Source organism: Stegastes partitus, unplaced genomic scaffold (genome assembly GCF_000690725.1).
Source record: "Stegastes partitus isolate 25-593 unplaced genomic scaffold, Stegastes_partitus-1.0.2 Scaffold1338, whole genome shotgun sequence".
NCBI lineage: Eukaryota > Metazoa > Chordata > Actinopteri > Pomacentridae > Stegastes > Stegastes partitus.
In genome coordinates this window covers 126,928-143,821 of record NW_007579069.1, presented here as the reverse complement: position 1 = coordinate 143,821, position 16,894 = coordinate 126,928, and the positions used below count along the sequence as shown (strand labels likewise).

The 16,894-nt window shown below is 44.7% G+C and overlaps 1 protein-coding gene across 1 annotated transcript in view; it reads left to right on the top strand.

Annotated features, from left to right (window-relative positions):
- The first annotated feature begins 895 nt into the window (after positions 1-895).
- Positions 896-16,894, top strand: part of cep164 (centrosomal protein 164) — a 20,419-nt gene continuing 4,420 nt past the window's right edge. Inside the window, exons 1-21 of the mRNA XM_008298680.1 lie at positions 896-1,040; positions 1,552-1,635; positions 2,685-2,796; positions 3,377-3,605; positions 4,464-4,628; positions 4,715-4,837; positions 4,914-4,994; positions 5,239-5,343; positions 9,394-9,447; positions 9,538-9,674; positions 10,820-11,350; positions 11,605-11,736; positions 11,876-12,071; positions 12,821-12,898; positions 13,038-13,160; positions 13,451-13,594; positions 13,775-13,858; positions 14,315-14,383; positions 14,468-14,727; positions 14,940-15,110; positions 16,517-16,697. Of these exons, the coding sequence (XP_008296902.1) occupies positions 1,557-1,635; positions 2,685-2,796; positions 3,377-3,605; positions 4,464-4,628; positions 4,715-4,837; positions 4,914-4,994; positions 5,239-5,343; positions 9,394-9,447; positions 9,538-9,674; positions 10,820-11,350; positions 11,605-11,736; positions 11,876-12,071; positions 12,821-12,898; positions 13,038-13,160; positions 13,451-13,594; positions 13,775-13,858; positions 14,315-14,383; positions 14,468-14,727; positions 14,940-15,110; positions 16,517-16,697 (3,054 nt within the window). The 5' untranslated portion in view covers positions 896-1,040; positions 1,552-1,556. The remainder of the gene's footprint in view (positions 1,041-1,551; positions 1,636-2,684; positions 2,797-3,376; positions 3,606-4,463; positions 4,629-4,714; positions 4,838-4,913; positions 4,995-5,238; positions 5,344-9,393; positions 9,448-9,537; positions 9,675-10,819; positions 11,351-11,604; positions 11,737-11,875; positions 12,072-12,820; positions 12,899-13,037; positions 13,161-13,450; positions 13,595-13,774; positions 13,859-14,314; positions 14,384-14,467; positions 14,728-14,939; positions 15,111-16,516; positions 16,698-16,894) is intronic.

Genomic DNA, 16,894 nt, shown 5'->3' with positions numbered 1-16,894 from the left:
AAAAAGAAAAAGAAAAATACATGCAAAGAATCCAGATAAATGTTGGACGTTCTTTGATCAGATGAGACCAAGATGAATTTGTTCAGCTCAGGTGGGTTCAAGTCTATTTGGTGTGACCTTGTTCAGTACAACCGCAGTGATTGCACAGTCCTGACAGTAAAGACCGGAGGTGGGAGTGTGATGAGATGGGGGACGCGTGGGTGCAAAAGCCGTTGGGAAGATGACGTTTTCAGGTGGCGTCATGAATTCCTGTGGATATATAAGAGCACTGGCTGACAAGATAACTCTCAGGGGAATCTTCTAGTGTAATAATGATCCAAAGCACACTGAAAAAAACACAAAACAAAACCTTTTAAAGATGGAACAGGTAAAAGAAAGAAAGAAAGAAAAAACCCTACAACCTATCAAGTTCCAGCTAAGAGCAGTTGACATAAATAGCCTCTGAGAAATGGCAGAATATCTGTCCATACATCTGATCTTGAATGCCAATGACGACTGAATCTCAGTAGTAGGAGGCAGTAGTAGAGTTTCTACTGGACTGGCCTCTTTTTAATGCAGTATATGGAACCTGTCAGTTTAAAAAAAAATTAAAAATTAAAATAGGAGCAAATACCACACTGTTGAATTTATTGCATTAAGTAAAAGCTAATGCAATTGCAGGAATGTCATACATTTTGACAGATTATAACCGATTCATATTGTTTTTGTCATCTCTGTCTAATGCTGCTCAGTCAAATATGAGTAAATGGCATTTTTTAATCAAACCCAAGTCACTATTGGCACCATATGATTATTGTGACAAATGACATGTTGCCGAAGCCGAAGCGTCCGAAGGCCCGTGAACGCCTCACGGCTCTCAGCCAGTCAGAGCCACGTCTCCATCGTCAACAGGAAACGTGGGAAGCGTCCTTGGAGATGCCGTTAGTGGTGTAACTTTGGCATCTCTCTGTCGTCTGTGCGCACAATGTCCCCGTCAAACAACTGACAGACTGTCGATAATACCACAAAGACTCATGAGAAAACTGCCAACAGTTTGGTGGGTAAGTGGCTTGTCACGAACGAGCTATTTTCCAACTACTTAGCATTCTGTGCTAAGCTAACGTTGGAGTTAGCTGGAATGCTACCGTTAGAATAATTAGCTTAGCTCACCTTAACTGTCCTGAAAATGATTTCGCACCAATATTATTTGGTAAACTTGATGCTAGCGTGGCCTTTGTGGTGCACAGTTTTCTCCCTTGTTCTTTACAGTGAGCCCTCCCCTTCCTTTGAACAACAAAGACACCAGAAGTTAGCTAATTTCTTAATCTTATAAGCTGAGCGTCATGTGAAGCTAAAAAACAAACCCAAAACGTTTTCTCAGTAAATGGCGCAGTTTGCACAAAACAGTGCAGAGCTGAGGCTTCCTATAGAGACCTTCTTGTTTCACAACTGTGTTATAATGTGCATAATATCTCAATAAAGCATCTATCTATCTATCTATCTATCTATCTATCTATCTATCTATCTATCTATCTATCTATCTATCTATCTATTCCCTGCTTAACTCTGCAGTAACCATGACTGCAGCTGCTCTCATAGGAGACCAGCTGATCCTTGAAGAGGACTACGATGAGAACTACATACCCTCTGAGCAAGGTACAGTGGGTCCATAGCTAGAGCATCCAACACAAGTGAATACACCCCTGTGCCGTATCACCCACATGTCAAATGACTCCAACTTGTGCTGCCTGTTAATGACTGCATTATTTCTAAGTGACCAAAAGGGAGTATTTTCCTTTAATCAACATTTACAAAAAGTCAGTGTAACAAAATGAATACACCTGTGATCAGGTAGAAATCCTTCAGTCACAAAAACAAAATAACACTCCTGAGATTACCAATAAGCACAACTGTATTGACATATAATCACCTGTGGACACCAGAGCTTTCTTTATTTTGATGTGTCTATGAGCATGTCTGCATCATGGCTCCACATGCTGATAAAAAAAAGGAAAATTCTGAAGCTTCCGATTGCTGTACCAACTGAAAACCAGTTGAAGCACAGTCGTAGCAGTGATTAGGATGTCTAGAACCAGGTATAGTACCACCATTAACACCCGCAGTCCTTGAAAGGTCTCAGTAGACAGCTGCACAGTGCAGCTCTGAAAAGCAGATGGACATGGACTTCCGCCGCAGCAGTTATCAATGGAACTCAGAGTTTCTGTTGCAACTCAAACACTGTGAAGGACATTGCGTGACATCAGTGTATTTCGAGGAAACAAAGCCTTGTTTGCTGTGTGGCACGAAACTGCAAGATTACGTTTTGCTACAGAAGCTCAAGAGAACCTTGATGAATATTGGGAGCGCATTGTTTGATCAGATAAGACTAAAATAGATTGGTTTGGCACAGGCAGAGTCCCCCATGTTTGGCGAGTCCACAGTGAATGCAAGGGCCTGACATTGAAGCACAGAGGTAGTGATGTGGAGTTGCATGAGTGCAAAAGGTGTTGGAGATGACTTTTCATCAACATGGATGCCTGTGGATCTACCCAAATAAATGTAGACAAAATGTCTCCCGGTCTCTCCTGGTGACAGGCGGACTTATAAATGACTCACATCGATTATCCTACAATATAGTCGTAGAAACTTTCCAGTCTTGTGTATTTCTCTTGTCATTCTTTTTCTTTTACTCCCTCTCTAAACAGAAATCCAAGAGTATGCAAGAGAGATTGGCATTGACCCTGACGGCGAGCCGGAACTCATGTGGCTGGCCAGGGAAGGCATCGTTGCTCCTCTGCCTCCCGAGTGGAAGCCTTGGTAAGTAGGAAGGAGAGGCAATAACGAAGTGAAGTAATGTAATAAGGAAGTGCACATTTGTGTCCTTGTGACTGATTTCAGATCAGCGTCTGTTCTTGATTCCCTAAATTTCAAAGCACATAGCATCCTCACCTTAACAACATCTCTGGGAAGATGTCAGCTGCAGTGCAATGCTCTAAATAATTCCTTATAACGCAGCAGTTTGAGCCATTAATAATACTTGTAGATAGATGCTTGATTAAAAATTTAAACAAGCATCTAAACCAAAAATTGAAAGCCTTTCTCACGTTAAATACTGCGTTACAGAGAAATCAAAGAAATAATTTGTCGGATTTAGGTTTTGTATATTTCAGCTTCAGTGTGATGCTCTGAGAGTGTTGCACTAAAAATAAAAAAAAGGATTTTCTGGTTGTGAACTAGTAATTATTAACTAAAGCAGAATACTTGGACGATTTATGGCCCAAGAAATGTTTCACGTTGGGTTGGAAGTGCAACCAGCTCCCCATCCATCCATCCATCCATCCATCCAAAGCTAAAGCTAAAGTGACCCCCTTTCCTGTCCCTTTCTCTTCCTCCACAGTCAGGATGTCACAGGGGATATCTACTATTTCAACTTCTCCTCGGGCCAGTCCACCTGGGACCATCCCTGCGACGAGCACTACCGCACTCTGGTGAGCCAGGAGCGTGAGCGTGCCCAGCTCACCGCCACTGCTGGGGGCGCAGGAACAAAGAAAGACAAGAAGAAGAAGAAAGAGAAGAAGGAGAAAAAAGAGAAGAAGAAGAAGAAAGAGCCACTCAAGACTCCTGGAGTGAGTTGGTGTCACTTTTATCTACCTTTGTAGTGTATTTTATGCTTTCTGTCTCACTGCTACACATGACAGCAGAACAAACATATTGACTAGTGCAGCAAAATATAATGAACAAAGCCTCAGAAGTTCTTTTACTACCAGAGAAGTGACAGTGGGTACTCTGAAGATGTAGGTCTTTTGTGAGAATTTTTAGTACCAGTGGTGCGACTTTGATTTTGATGCTGCACAGCAAGAGGAGTATGATTGCCTGCATCGCTGTGGTACAATAGTAGCATCATAAACTGCTCCTTCGAGACGTAAGAATCCTTTAACGCGTCCAGTATATAGTATAAAAATAAAGCTAAATATGATGACAAAACAGTAAACACAACAGTCGATATTGTCTTGTTTTGACTGGACTCGTCTGCCGTGGAAATAGAGAGAAAAGGTGTCATGTTCTGAATGTCTCTCAGAGTTTAGGGTTTCTGAAGGCACCCAAAATAATGGCGATCGATGAAGACTATAAATAAATATACTGGATAGTTTGCTAAAGTTAATATTGACATATGAGAGTAAGTGAACTGATCACATTAGTAACTGTTGACTGTTAACAAGCTTTACATTTAAACGCGTGTTGACACTGTCCTGATTAGATTAGCTCCGTGTTTGTGTTATTGCTTGTTTTGCTCGTATAAAGTGCGTCTGTCTTACTGTTGACCAACTTTTCCTACTTTTAAGTTGCATTCCTGAGCTAACAGTTAATGGGAAAAGTTAAAAAGAAACTACTGGGTGATAAATTCTTGATTTTTGCTCCAGGCACTTCCGATTAACGTGTGCTGATGTAGGTGCCTACCTCACTGACTGTCTCCTGTTCTACAGACACTGAGCTCAGCGTTGGGACCCCTACCGTCCCCACTGGGCAGCTTGGCCCCTCTCAGAGGTCTGGACGCCCCGGGCCTCGGTCCTCTCTCTGGATCCGCCCCTGCACTCCGGGGGTCCCTCAGCAGCTCTGGGGGGCTGGAACCCCTGAAGAAATCCCTTCGTGTAAGATCCTTGTGCTACGTAGGCGACTATATAATGAATTTTTATGCTCTCACGAGTCTTGACAGTCTCCTTTCCGTCTTTTCCAGGGTCCTCGAAGCAGTGGGGCGTCTAGTGTTTTAGGCAGCAGGCAAGAGGAGAGAGTGTCGCTCACTTTGCCCGGCTTTGACGACGATGATGAAGATGATGAAGACAAGATTTCAGAAAATGAGGTTAGCTTAGCTTCCTATAAGCTCTAAAAATATACACTTCATGTCCTTATAAAACCAGACATTTTCTCATTTTCAGCCAAGTCCTCAAGGTTCAGACCGACTACTGAAGAACCTCCACTTAGACCTCAATGCCCTTGGAGGAGGCCTGCAGTACGAGGTAGACAGAGGGATTTCTTTTTACAGCATTTTTTTAACAGACGCTGAAACGCATAGTCTGATATATTTGAGTCTGATAATTCCCTTACATAGAAATAACTTTGTTGGTCATTATTTGCCCTCTACGTTCTATAAGAGGGCTTTTGATTCATTTGGATGTTTGGATATAAATGTGTTGTTTCTTAATTAATGTTTTATCACTTCTTGTGGGAAATATTAGTGTCCTGTGTGAATGTTTGCTTTAGGACAGTGAAGCCAGCGGTGCGGCTCCAGCTGAGGAGAGGACGGAGCCAGAGTTGCAGGACTTGGCTCTCTCTGGAGATCACAGCCCTGAACCGCCATCCCAGCAGGTTAGAAACACACAGAGCTATACTCACTCCAGTTACTCCAAGCATTGCTTTTGTCTTTTTTCCCTTAAAACATTCAAAGTATATCTCTCTGGCATTTCTTTTGCTTTTCACTTCACATGTACCCATGTGTCACACTCTTTGAATGCCTCTGGTGTTTTATGTGTGCGACTGCTTGGCTGAAACATTTCTACTCGTTACTTCTTCTTCATACACATCGTGTAAGTCGACAGGATTCTGTGGAGGCACAATCCTGGAATTCCAGATATATTTGTGATTGGTGATATTAATGTTGTGTTTCTATTTTTAAACCAGAAATTTTTTACAAAGCAGAATACGCAGAGTGCTCCTTTCCTTTTCCTCTGGCAGACCGCTGATCATTTTTAAATTCCGCAGACAGAGTTGTGTTTTTAGTGTTTGTTTTGCTAAGAAGAACTTGAAAATGAATTCCAGTTCATTTCAACCTGCTGTATTTCCAGTTTTTGTGGCTACTGTGACTCTCTGTGTCATGCTAACTTTGCACCCTCCAATAAAAAAGGCAATAAAGTGTTTACAGGACTATTAGCATTAGCTCCGTGCAGCTTTCCAAAGAAAATATCCATCCATCCATTATCTATACACCGCTTAATCCTTACTAGGGTCGCGGGGGGGCTGGAGTCTATCCCAGCCAACTTAGGGCGAAGGCAGGTTCACCTGGACAGGTAACCAGTCTATCACAGGGCTACACTTAGAGACAGACAACCAAGCACACTCACATTCACACCTACGGACAATTTAGAATCACCAATTAACCTCGACATGTTTTTGAAGGAACCCGGAGAGAACCCACGCTGCACGGGGAGAACATGGAGACTCCACGCAGAAAGATCGCGAACCGGCGACTTTCTTGTTGCGAGGCAACAGTGCTACCAACTGCGCCGCCTTGCAGCCCCCCCAAAGAAAATATTTGTACATAAATCATTTTTAAAGTTTGTTTGCAGTCTGACTGAAGGTAAACACAAAGCTGTCCAGAGTGTCCATTTTACCTCATTAGGAATCTCCATTGGAAGATACTTGCTGGCTGATTTGATCTCTGGCAGTTTGTGTGTGGTTGATTTTGACTGTTGTTAAAGACAACAGACTTTGGGAAACTGATTCACTTCTCTGCTGCTAAGTTTGGTGAAAACTTTTACTCCTGAAAGTCAACTGGAAGAAAAGACTGAAACCAACCAGACCAAATCCTCAGCTCTTCATGAATAAAAGCTATTATAGTTAGAAAAACATCAGGTCCAAATTGTTTAATTCTGTTTGCTTTCAGTCCGAATCGAGAACAGATGCAAAAATTAGCTGTCTTTGAAAAACTGCACGGAGCTCATGCTAATCGTCCCCCCTAATAGGTGAAAGCCACAATAGTGGGAAGTACAGCAGGTTGACTTTTCTGTGAATAATGTGGGACAGAGATGCAAATACATTAGGCCTCCATGTGTTTTCTTAAGTCGTAGTTAAGCCCTAATTGTCTGTTTATTATGACTGCAGTGGACTTTTCTTGTTGTCTCATGTAACCTGTGATTTCTAAACCATCTGTTATTCCCTCTCTCGTGTCTCTTTGACCTGTAAACCTCTCACCTTTGCCACTGTGACCCATGTGTGTCCATGCAGCTGCTGTGCTGCTGGGATCTGTCCTACGGCCACGGCTGTTACTGCGTCTTCCTCTTTGTCCTGCTGTCCTCCTACTGTCACTGTTACTGCTTTGCTGTCTAATTCTAAACAACCCGAGCATGTGTCATCACCTCGAAAACAGAACAATACGAGCATTTTCCTCTAATTAACGAATGAATTCACATTAAGGGAGAACAGTACAACTTCCTGCCATCACCACTGAACAGTCCAAATTCATGAATCACGTAAATCCTTCATGTAACTGTCTCCTGAAATACACATACAATACGTCCAGTCTTTGCCCTAAAATGCCAGAATTGCCGAATGATTTAGTCGCATTACTTTGAAACAGGGAAATCATATTCTTGAAACAAACTTGCTCGAACCAGCCTCTGTGTTTGTGTGTTTGGATGTGAGTGACCCAGAACAAGAAAGTTTGTGTATTTATTTTGTGCACACATGCATGTGTTAACTCATGGAATTTATTTCTATGTGTCCGTTGTTTTACGTTGTTGCATGTTTAGTTGGTTTTGCATGCAGTTGCTCCAAGAACATCACACCTCCGCCGTCTTTCAGCAAGGGGTCACGAACTTTTTGTCTCCTCCTTCCCTCACCTGCCCTCCTCCATCCTTTCTCTCCCTTGTGTCTCTGCACGCCTTCCTTTGTGCCTCTGTTTGGGACGGATGGACTGTTCCTCCTATATCCCTGTACCAAGGACTCCTTGAAGGGCCGCCACATCCACCGCTCTCCTCAGGCGGGCAGTGGAAACGATGTCAGTGAGGAAGGGGCCGGTGTCTCCACCCCTGACAGCGAACGCTCTGCTGAACAATCGGAAGAGGAAGTAGCAGAGGAGTTAAGTGAAGTGGAGGCGGACGAGGAGGAGAGAGGACAATTGGAAGATGTTCAGAAAGAGAAGGGAGAGGATGAAGGAGGAGGGAAAGCCGGAGAGGGAGGGTCGGAGGCGAAAGGAGAGGAAGGAAATGAGTTGGACGATGGAGAGGTGCCAGATGATAAAGATATAAAGGAAGGGGGACAAGAGGAAGAGAATCAGAGTAAAGTGACTGCCAAGAGCAAGAAAGAGGAGGAGGGAGAGAGTGATGAGGCAGAGGAGGAATGCTGTGAAGGGGAAGTGTCAGAAAACATGAAACACAGGGATGGACAGGAGAGGAATGAACAAGAAGAGAACGATAGCGATGAGGAATCAGGAGGTGGTGTTGAAAGCCTGGGTGATGAAACCAAAGACAGAGGGGCGAGTGTGGAGAGTGATGAAGCTGGGAAGGATGTAACTGAGGAGAAAGAAGAAGTGCAGCATGTAGAAGAAGAGGAATTTGAGGAAGTATGTGATGAGGTTGTGGAGGAACGCTTTGAAAGTAATCAAAATGGAGGAAGCGAGGAGGAGGAGAAAACTGACAAGGAGAGAAATGAGCTGAAGAGAAGCCTGAAGGATGGAGAGCAGAGTAAGAGTGAGAAAGAGGAGCTAGAGGTAAACAGCAAAGGAGGACAAGAGGAGGGTGAAGAGGGTGAGAGTGAGGAGGCTTTGGAGAGATGCTCCCTGAGTCAGAGGAAAGCGACAGGAAGTGGTGAGGAAGAGCTAGAAAGATGTGTGGCGAGTGTAGAAGAAGAAACGGAGAGGGAGGGAGCGGAGATAGACGACGAATCAGACGGTCAGAAGCCCCAAAGTGCATCAGAAAGCGAGGAGGAGGTCGTCGAAGTTTTTAAAGACGAGATGACTCCTGTCCAGCCAGCACATCTAGGCCAGAAGATGCTTAACCAAAAGGGAGAAAGTCCTGCTGGCAAGGATGTGACAATAACACCCCCCCTTCCTGCAGAGGTAGGGTTCAGTGTTGCCTCTGTGCGTGCTGATCCTCCCCACCCCTGTCATTCACTACCCAAACCCAACTCTGGTCCTGCCTGCTCTTTGCAAGCAGGTGCATGTAGCTCCCAGAATCCAACTCCACTGCCTGAGGGGCTGGTCCTCTGTGATTCCCTGCCTGGATGTCATGAATCGCACACATTAAAGGACAAACCATTTGAGCCCCTGAGGACTGGATTGGAAGCTTCTAAACCCTCTACTCATTGACGTTGCAGTCTTTTGGTATCAGCTTTGATATATTTTGAGCTACTGAACCAGACACAGGAGGCTCATCTCCTGCCATCACCTCCCTCCCTCACTGCCACTGCTTGCTTCGGTTACAGATGCCTGACTGTCTGTTTTACAGTTCGCCTGTCTGCACCCTGGCCTCGGTTGTGTGTGCATGTAGGCTCAGTGTTTCTCTGTGTGTCCTTGGTATAGGCAGCATGCATCGATGTTCGTCGTTGCTTTTGGGCAGTTTGGTCGTCTACGCGTGTGCATTTGGGTTGCCACACAGAACTGTTACCTTATCACTGATTGTTATTGTGTGCATGTTATTGCAGGAGTCTGAAGACAGCAAGAACGCTGAGGAGGCTTCATCCTCCATCGATGTCAAGGTACTCTGATGCTGCACTATGATGCTCACCATCCATCCATTTACTCATTCGTTCAGCTGTCTCCTAATGGTTCTTTTTTGTGTCTTCAAGCTGTCGGAGAAAGTTCTCGACATCAACGACCTGTCTGGCACAATCAGTCCACTGGAGAAAGAAGACAGAGATGAAGCACATCAAGGAGAAGGGTGTGAGGACGGAGGAAAGCCAAAAAAGCCTGAGGCCAACAAGAGGTTTCTTGCTGTTTTAATATTGTTCCTGGAAAATAGCTGCTTTGCTCAGGGTAGGGGGTCCTTAGCAGGTCTTGTGGTGTTTCATAACCAAAATTCAAACCTGCAGTGTGTAAGTTATGTTTCCCTGTTCTGGCAGTGAGAGACATGCTGCTGCTGGCTTTCTTTTTTAGATTGTAGTCTTTCTCTGAATGCTGACTTTCTTTTTATCTGAAGCATCAAAAGCTAGTCTTGGATGCTCATATACTCATAACTGCTGTGCCCTACTGGTTTCTCTGCTCCGCTATCCAGTCATTGCTAGGTAACGTTGCTAGGCATTGCTACCTGTGCAACAATGCGGAAATGTCACTACAGACACCAGTCCATCCATCCATACACCGCTTAATCCTCACTAGGGTCATGGGGGGCTGGAGTCTATCCCAGCTGACTCAGGGTGAAGGCAGGTTCACCTGGACAGGTAACCAGTCTATCACAGGGCTACACTTAGAGACAGACAACCAAGCACACTCACATTCACACCTACGGACAATTTAGAATCACCAATTAACCTCAGCATGTTTCTGGACTGTGTGGGAGGAAGCCGGAGAACCCGGAGAGAACCCACGCTGCACGGGGAGAACATGGAGACTCCACGCAGAAAGATCCCGGGTGTCCTCACCGGGACGCCACGGTGGCTACGGAGGCAACGGTGCTAACCACCGAGCCACCTTGCAGCCCTCACCACAGACAACGATTTAAAATTTAAAACTTCAGTATATTGCAAAATACAGAGAGATTCCCCTGGTTTTGATGGGCTTGTGCAGCACTGTATGAATTCATCTGGCAAAGGCTTAAATGAAACAGACGTTTATTTGTACGTGGAGATCTTGCAGTCCAGCTCTGGTTTTGCCGGCCTTCTTTATCCAGTGTTTTTATCATCTCTGTTAAATTCTGCTGAATTTGTTTCCACAGTGTGAAACAGACCCTAAAGATAATCTCCCACCAACATGCAGCTTCTATGTTGAATAAAACTTGTGCATTTCTGAGAAATACACAACTTGACCCTTAATATAACAATCCTGAAAAGTTTCACGCTATCACAATATTTTAACATTTTCCTCACCGTGGATGACCATAACAGCCCCCTCTGTCTGTCTGTCTGTCTTCAGGCAGATGCTGGCCAAAGACAAAGACAACTCTCCAGTCCATAAAGTCGACCGACTTGTTCTTCACCAGTCCAGCCCTTCACCCTCACTCTCCAGCTCCTCCAACTCAGAAGAAGGCGTCAGCCACAATCGAAAAGCCCCAGGCCTCGGCATGTCTCTGGGGCTCCAGAGGCCTGAAACCTCCAGAGGTCGACCTGTTGAGGTGTCAAACACTCGACTCGACCACGTTGAACTCCCTTTGAAAAACCAGGAGAGCTCTCTGGGAGAGGAGCCAAGCTGGAGAGTACGGAAAGACAAGGAGAAGCTAGAGAGGGAGGAGGAGGAAAGTAAGAGGGCAGACAGTGAAGAGACCAGTCTGAGAGAAAGGGTGGAGGAGGAGAGGGAGAAGAGGAAGCCTGAAAAAGAGATGCAGGAGGAGAGGGAGCAAATTTTGAAGGAAAAGGAGAAGAGGATGCACCTCCTCCAGGAAGAGCTGAGGCGAGAAGAGGAGGAGGAGGAGAAGAAACTGAAGGAGGAGAGCGAGGAAAGGCTGAGGTAGGCATAAAGTGTACTTCTATTACAACTATTACATTTTCAGCCCCCAAACAAGACAGAAGTTCATTTAACACAAATGCTACGACTGAAGCAGTGTTGCTGTGTTCTTTATTGGTTCCTTCCCACTGGTGGCTCATTAACATCTGTGATAAGAGTCTTTTGCATAGAGCAATACAGGTTCCATTTTTAAATGTATTTTGGTTAGATCACATGTTATCATAGCATTCATTTTGAACATTGTCTTGACTTTGCAGGGCTCTGCGGAAGCATCTTCTGTCCAAGAGGAGAGAGGAGGAGGCCAGACTGAATGAGGAGAGTGATGGCACCATAGAGGAGCTCAGAGAGTCTGTCAAGAGGGAGAGGGAAGAGCAGCAACACAAACTCAGGTCAGACTTACACACATAGTTATACATAAACACGTATGTTGGAGCTGTAGTTGTTTTATATCTTTGTGTCTACTTAGACACCCAGTGTCTACTGAGGTTATTCCCCATACTGATATTGGTGTTTGTGTGATACGCTCAGGAAGGAGAGCGACATCATGCTGAAGGAGCTACACGTCACTCTAGAAGAAGAACGAACAGCGACACGAGACCGACTGGAGGCGCAGAAGAGGCAGGACATGGAACGACTGAAGGAGGAGTCAGAAGAGGAGCTTCAGGCTGAGAGGAAGAGACTCCAGAGAGAGAGGGAGGAGAAACTGAACTGTCTGAAACACGAGGTGACGGAGGTCCAGGCTTAGGTCCACTTCAATTAGCTTAATATTTGCCAATGATGAATTTATCTTTATCGTTAGATATAGCAACACAAGATAAGTTCATGGCAAAACGTCACATGTCCTGTCCACTAAACCACGTAGTCTCTACTGTGTCCAGCTAGCAGTGAAATCAATGCTACAGATTTGTTCCTAACAATTATGTCAGAGGAATTTCACTTCAATTACATATGTTTTTTACAATCTTTGCAGAAATGTTAGCAGGTTGACATTGAGTTTTTAGTTTCATGTGTTGATAAGAGGACAGCGGACACGTGTGTGGCTACTTGCTGTGCTAATTTAATGTGACATACAGTTCTGATTCCGCTCATTCCCTCTCAGGTGTTTGTGACAATCATCAGGAATCCTTTGTTATGATGGTGCTATTAAATGTGGTTGATGCTGTGTGTGACAAATCCATAACAATTTAACCTGAACATCCATTTTGCATTGAAAGTAGTGCCCCCCCTGTAAAATGTAGGCTTGCACTGTTGTTATTTTTTTAAAGGCAGGTTTGAAACCATTTACTACTAAATGATGTGTGTGCAGTGTATGGTCACATTTAGTTAATGTGATGTATTAATGTAAACGAACCAGTCTGAGAGTTTGAACCAAAAGTTTGTTTGTTCTGCCTCGATGGTACACAGAGGCAATGGACCCGAGGAACACAGACTAATGATCCGTCTCTCTGTTTGCTCTGTTTTGTCTGTATAAAGGTCAAAAGCACAGAGAGGAGGAGGGAGCTGATGATGAGTCCACGACCTGAACAACAACTGGCAGAATACCACCGAGAGGTTCGAGGACACACACACCCACATATGTACAACATTACGTTGTTATCATGCCTGTTTCTCTGTGAATGTGAGCTAAGGCTTGAAGTCCAATGAAATAAAAGTTTTTTGTGCCATAAACCGACTCGCTGCCGCTGCCCAGCTGGCTGATGTGCTCCAGGAAGTGCGAGAGGAAGTGCAGCGTGATCATGAGAGGAAGCTGGAGCAGCTGAGGGACGACCACAGGAGAGAGAAGAATAGCATCAGAGAGAAATACCTGGATGAGGTCAGAGAATCACTTCCAAATTAAGCCGGTGCACAACCTCATCCCATGCAACTTGCAGAAAAAAACAGTAGAATATCTTTAAATGAAGCTGTGATATTTTGGTTTGTTTAGTTCAGATTCAAAATATGAACATTATGGATAGTGAAAGCAAAATAACTCCCAAACTGAATCTTATCTTTAATCTACAGAAATATTCCTTTTGTGAACTTTTCCCAAACACTGAACTGGGTTTAGAAGGATCTACCTACAAACAGCTTCTTTTTTTAAACGACGTTCTGTCTGTGTTCCAGGAGACTGCTCAGAGGGAGCGCTTGTTGTCCTCTCTGCAGGAGGACAGAGAGCGTCTCCAGGCATCACATGCTGTCCAGCTGGAGAAACTCCGCTTGCAGCTCGACGCACAGATTCAAAAGACTCAGCTGACACACTCACGAAAGGTGAGACAGAACAAACACATGCGTGTGCTTCACTTAACGTGTCTACCTAGCTGTCACAATCAGTCCTGTGTCTGTTCTCTAGATATTTATAGGTGGACGTTTTATATACTCACCAGTTATTAAAACCTGTATGCATGAAGGGTAGTCTTTTCCAAAAGAAAATCTTGTTTCTTCTTGTAGGAGTCAGAACTGCAGGATCTGGCCGATCAGTTGGAGCTTAGAGCCAAAGAGCTGAAGAGTCAGGAGGCGATGCTGCAGACCAAGGTCTCTCCCAATCCACAGTGTCTGACCAGTTTCTTAACCCTCTGTTTTGTCACGTTTCTGCTGAAACGATGATGCCATGTCCAAAATTGTTAATGCCAGCTCTAAAACAATGTCTTATCCTCGGTATAAGGTTTCTTTTTTTTGTCAGACAATGAGTACTTTTTAGGTAGGAGCTGTTTTTACCTTTGACATGTACAACTCCTACCTAAAAAATACTCATTGTCTGATAAAAAAAAGAAACCTTATACCTTTAATCAGAGAAGACAAAATGAACCAAATCACGCTAATGTATTATCCTCTCTTGTCACTTGTTTCCAGCCAAAAGAAACCTGCTGGTCAAATGGAAATTCAATATAATCAGAACTTGACATGAGCATGAATGATGCTGGACATAACTGTGTGTGCCATTAACACCAAACTAAACCACAAGGACTAATCGTTTCTGTCTTCTCTCAGGCAGCAGATCTGAAGAGGAGAAGAAAGAAGCTTGGAGAAGAGGAGGAGGAAGTGGACAGACAGATAGAGGTGTGAAGTCTGCTTTCTCCTCATGAGTAGATTATAAGTCTGCAGTCTGTCAACCTTCTATTTTCCACCTGCACACGTGTTCAGACCATACCACAGCTGATGCGGGAGAGAGACCAGCTGAGGGAGGAACTGGAGAGGCTGAGAGAGGAGAAGACTCAAGCCCGAGAGCTCATCCACAGAGCCAGGGTGGAGAGGAGTGAGGCCAAGGAGGAGGAGGAGAGGCTGAGGGAGGAGAGAGACGAGGCCAGGGAGGAGAGCAGGAGAGCCAGGGATGAGAAGGAGAGGCTGGAGAGCAAGGTGGCGCTGCTGCAGGAGAGGTGCGAGCGTCTCGGCCGCAGAGTCAGGTAAGGTTCTACTCCACAGAGAACGTTCTCCAAAACCAAGGCTCTGCTGTGAGATGGTGATTAACAGTCCGGCTGTTACTGTCAGTAGCCTGTCATGTTTTGTATGTTAAATGACAATATGATGTAAAACATGTAGCACGGTGCTGCCAAACGTGAAAACTCTGCTAACAAGAGTTTAGGCAGACCTGAAGACGAACTTCTTGTTTTGTCAGTGAGCTGGAGCAAGGCGAAGGAGCGAGCGCCTCCCGGAGACAGGAACCGGACAAGAAGGCAGAGAAGGTGTCGGCGCCCCCCGGTGGCAGGAAAGACGAATCCCTACATGTAGACGACCTGGACGAGCCGCCTGTCTCCCCTCTACCGGACAGCCACAGCAGCGTGGACGAGTAAGGAGAGACAACAGAGAAAAACACACGTGGTCATAAACGCACAGCAGCATTAAGTACAGGACAGACATGAACACAGCGTGTACTGGACGGATGTCTTGGTAATGGTTTGGTCTCACCAGGACGTGATTGATGCCACATTTTTTCCAGAGCAGCATATAATTCTAAAACGATGGTTATACAGATTTTCTAATGTTATTTCCTTTTCAGTGGATTATCTGGTCGTTTGCGGTGGATTAATGGCTGTGTGTAGAGGCAGGAAAGGAATACTCATTACATACATGTCAGCGTGTTTGTTGGTGTGATTAATGGAGGAATATTAGATTTAATGTTGTTTTTAATGTTTAAGTGATCGTTTTCGCTATTTACACGTCAAACAAAATCACTTTAGTATGAACAGTACATGGAAGAAGCAGCAGCAATTAATCCTGCAGTGTGAACATTTGTGAGTGTAATTACACAAATAGTGTCTATGCGTGCTTGTGGCTTGTGCCTGGCCAGTCGTTTTGATCCTGCAGTCAGTTGTTTTTGATCTGGGACATCCTTTCTTTGTGGCTTCATAGACTTTCCCACCACTGACCCCACTGTCCTCTCAGTTGCTGTTGCCTGCTTCCTCTCCTTTACCACAATTTTTCTTTCCTTCAGCTCTGGCAAACCAGTCGCTGCTGTAAAAAGCATCTGCTGTCGGTGCACCAGAGCAGGAATGTTGCCTCAGAAAACAGATTTAAAGTTCTGCTATGCTGCAAAACGTAGAGGCTTCATTGTTTTTGCTCGTTGGATAAGGACTTGAGCACAACGGATGTTCATTTACAGTCCTGCTCTCTGGCTTTTAGTTCTAACTCATGCATCTCTGAGGCAGTTGCATGGCAGCGTTAATGAAGTCTGGAGAAGGTATTTTTGTTTCAGCATATGGACAGGCTCGTATGGACAGACAAGCACACACAGTATCCCAAAACTGAGCTCCAATTGCACCTGACAGTACAAACTTATTTGGCAGAATTTATTTATTTTTTATCTTTTCTCTCCCATGAATTATATCACAGGTCCTTTAGATTTATTTTGTGACCTTTTGGAGGAGATGTGACTCATAGCTTAGGAACCATGCATCTAAAAATACCAGCAGGAGTGGTTCAAATTAAAATCTGGTTAGCTACAACAGAAAATTGCTGTGTATATATATGATGAATACACCAGTGTGACAGGGGACAGTTTGGTGCATAGCAGGGACTAGTTGAAGCTTCAAATGAGGGTAACCTTACATCACTCAACACATCTAATAGTGTTTTTTTCTTCTTTTCATTTAAAAATGACATTTCTGGTTGTTCAAGTCATGCAGATTTGGGTGTGAATGCAGGAGCACAGTGTGTATCTAGCTGTAGTTACTATCCCCACGTCTCTGTGTCCAGGTTCCGGCGCTACATCTCCTCTCACGGCGCCTCCATCCAGAAGACCAAAGTCTTCCTGGAGAGGGAGAGCAGTCGGCTGATGGAGAGGCAGGCGGCTCTGCATGCGGCCCAGACCAGCTCCACTCAGGTCCCCAACCGCGAAGGAGGCGTGACTGAGGAGATGATAAGAAACCTCCAGCAGGTAGGAGGGAGTGCGACCCACCTCCTGCTCAGGCTGAACTCTCTGGACTCCAGCCAGCTTCTGGGTGTTTTGGCACATTTTTGCTGACTGTAGGCAAATTCTTCACTGCGATATAAAGTCCTTCACCGAGAAGTAGTGAGAACTCAAAAATGCCTTTTATTGCAGTATTATACAGTATTAATGTCATAAATATCCAT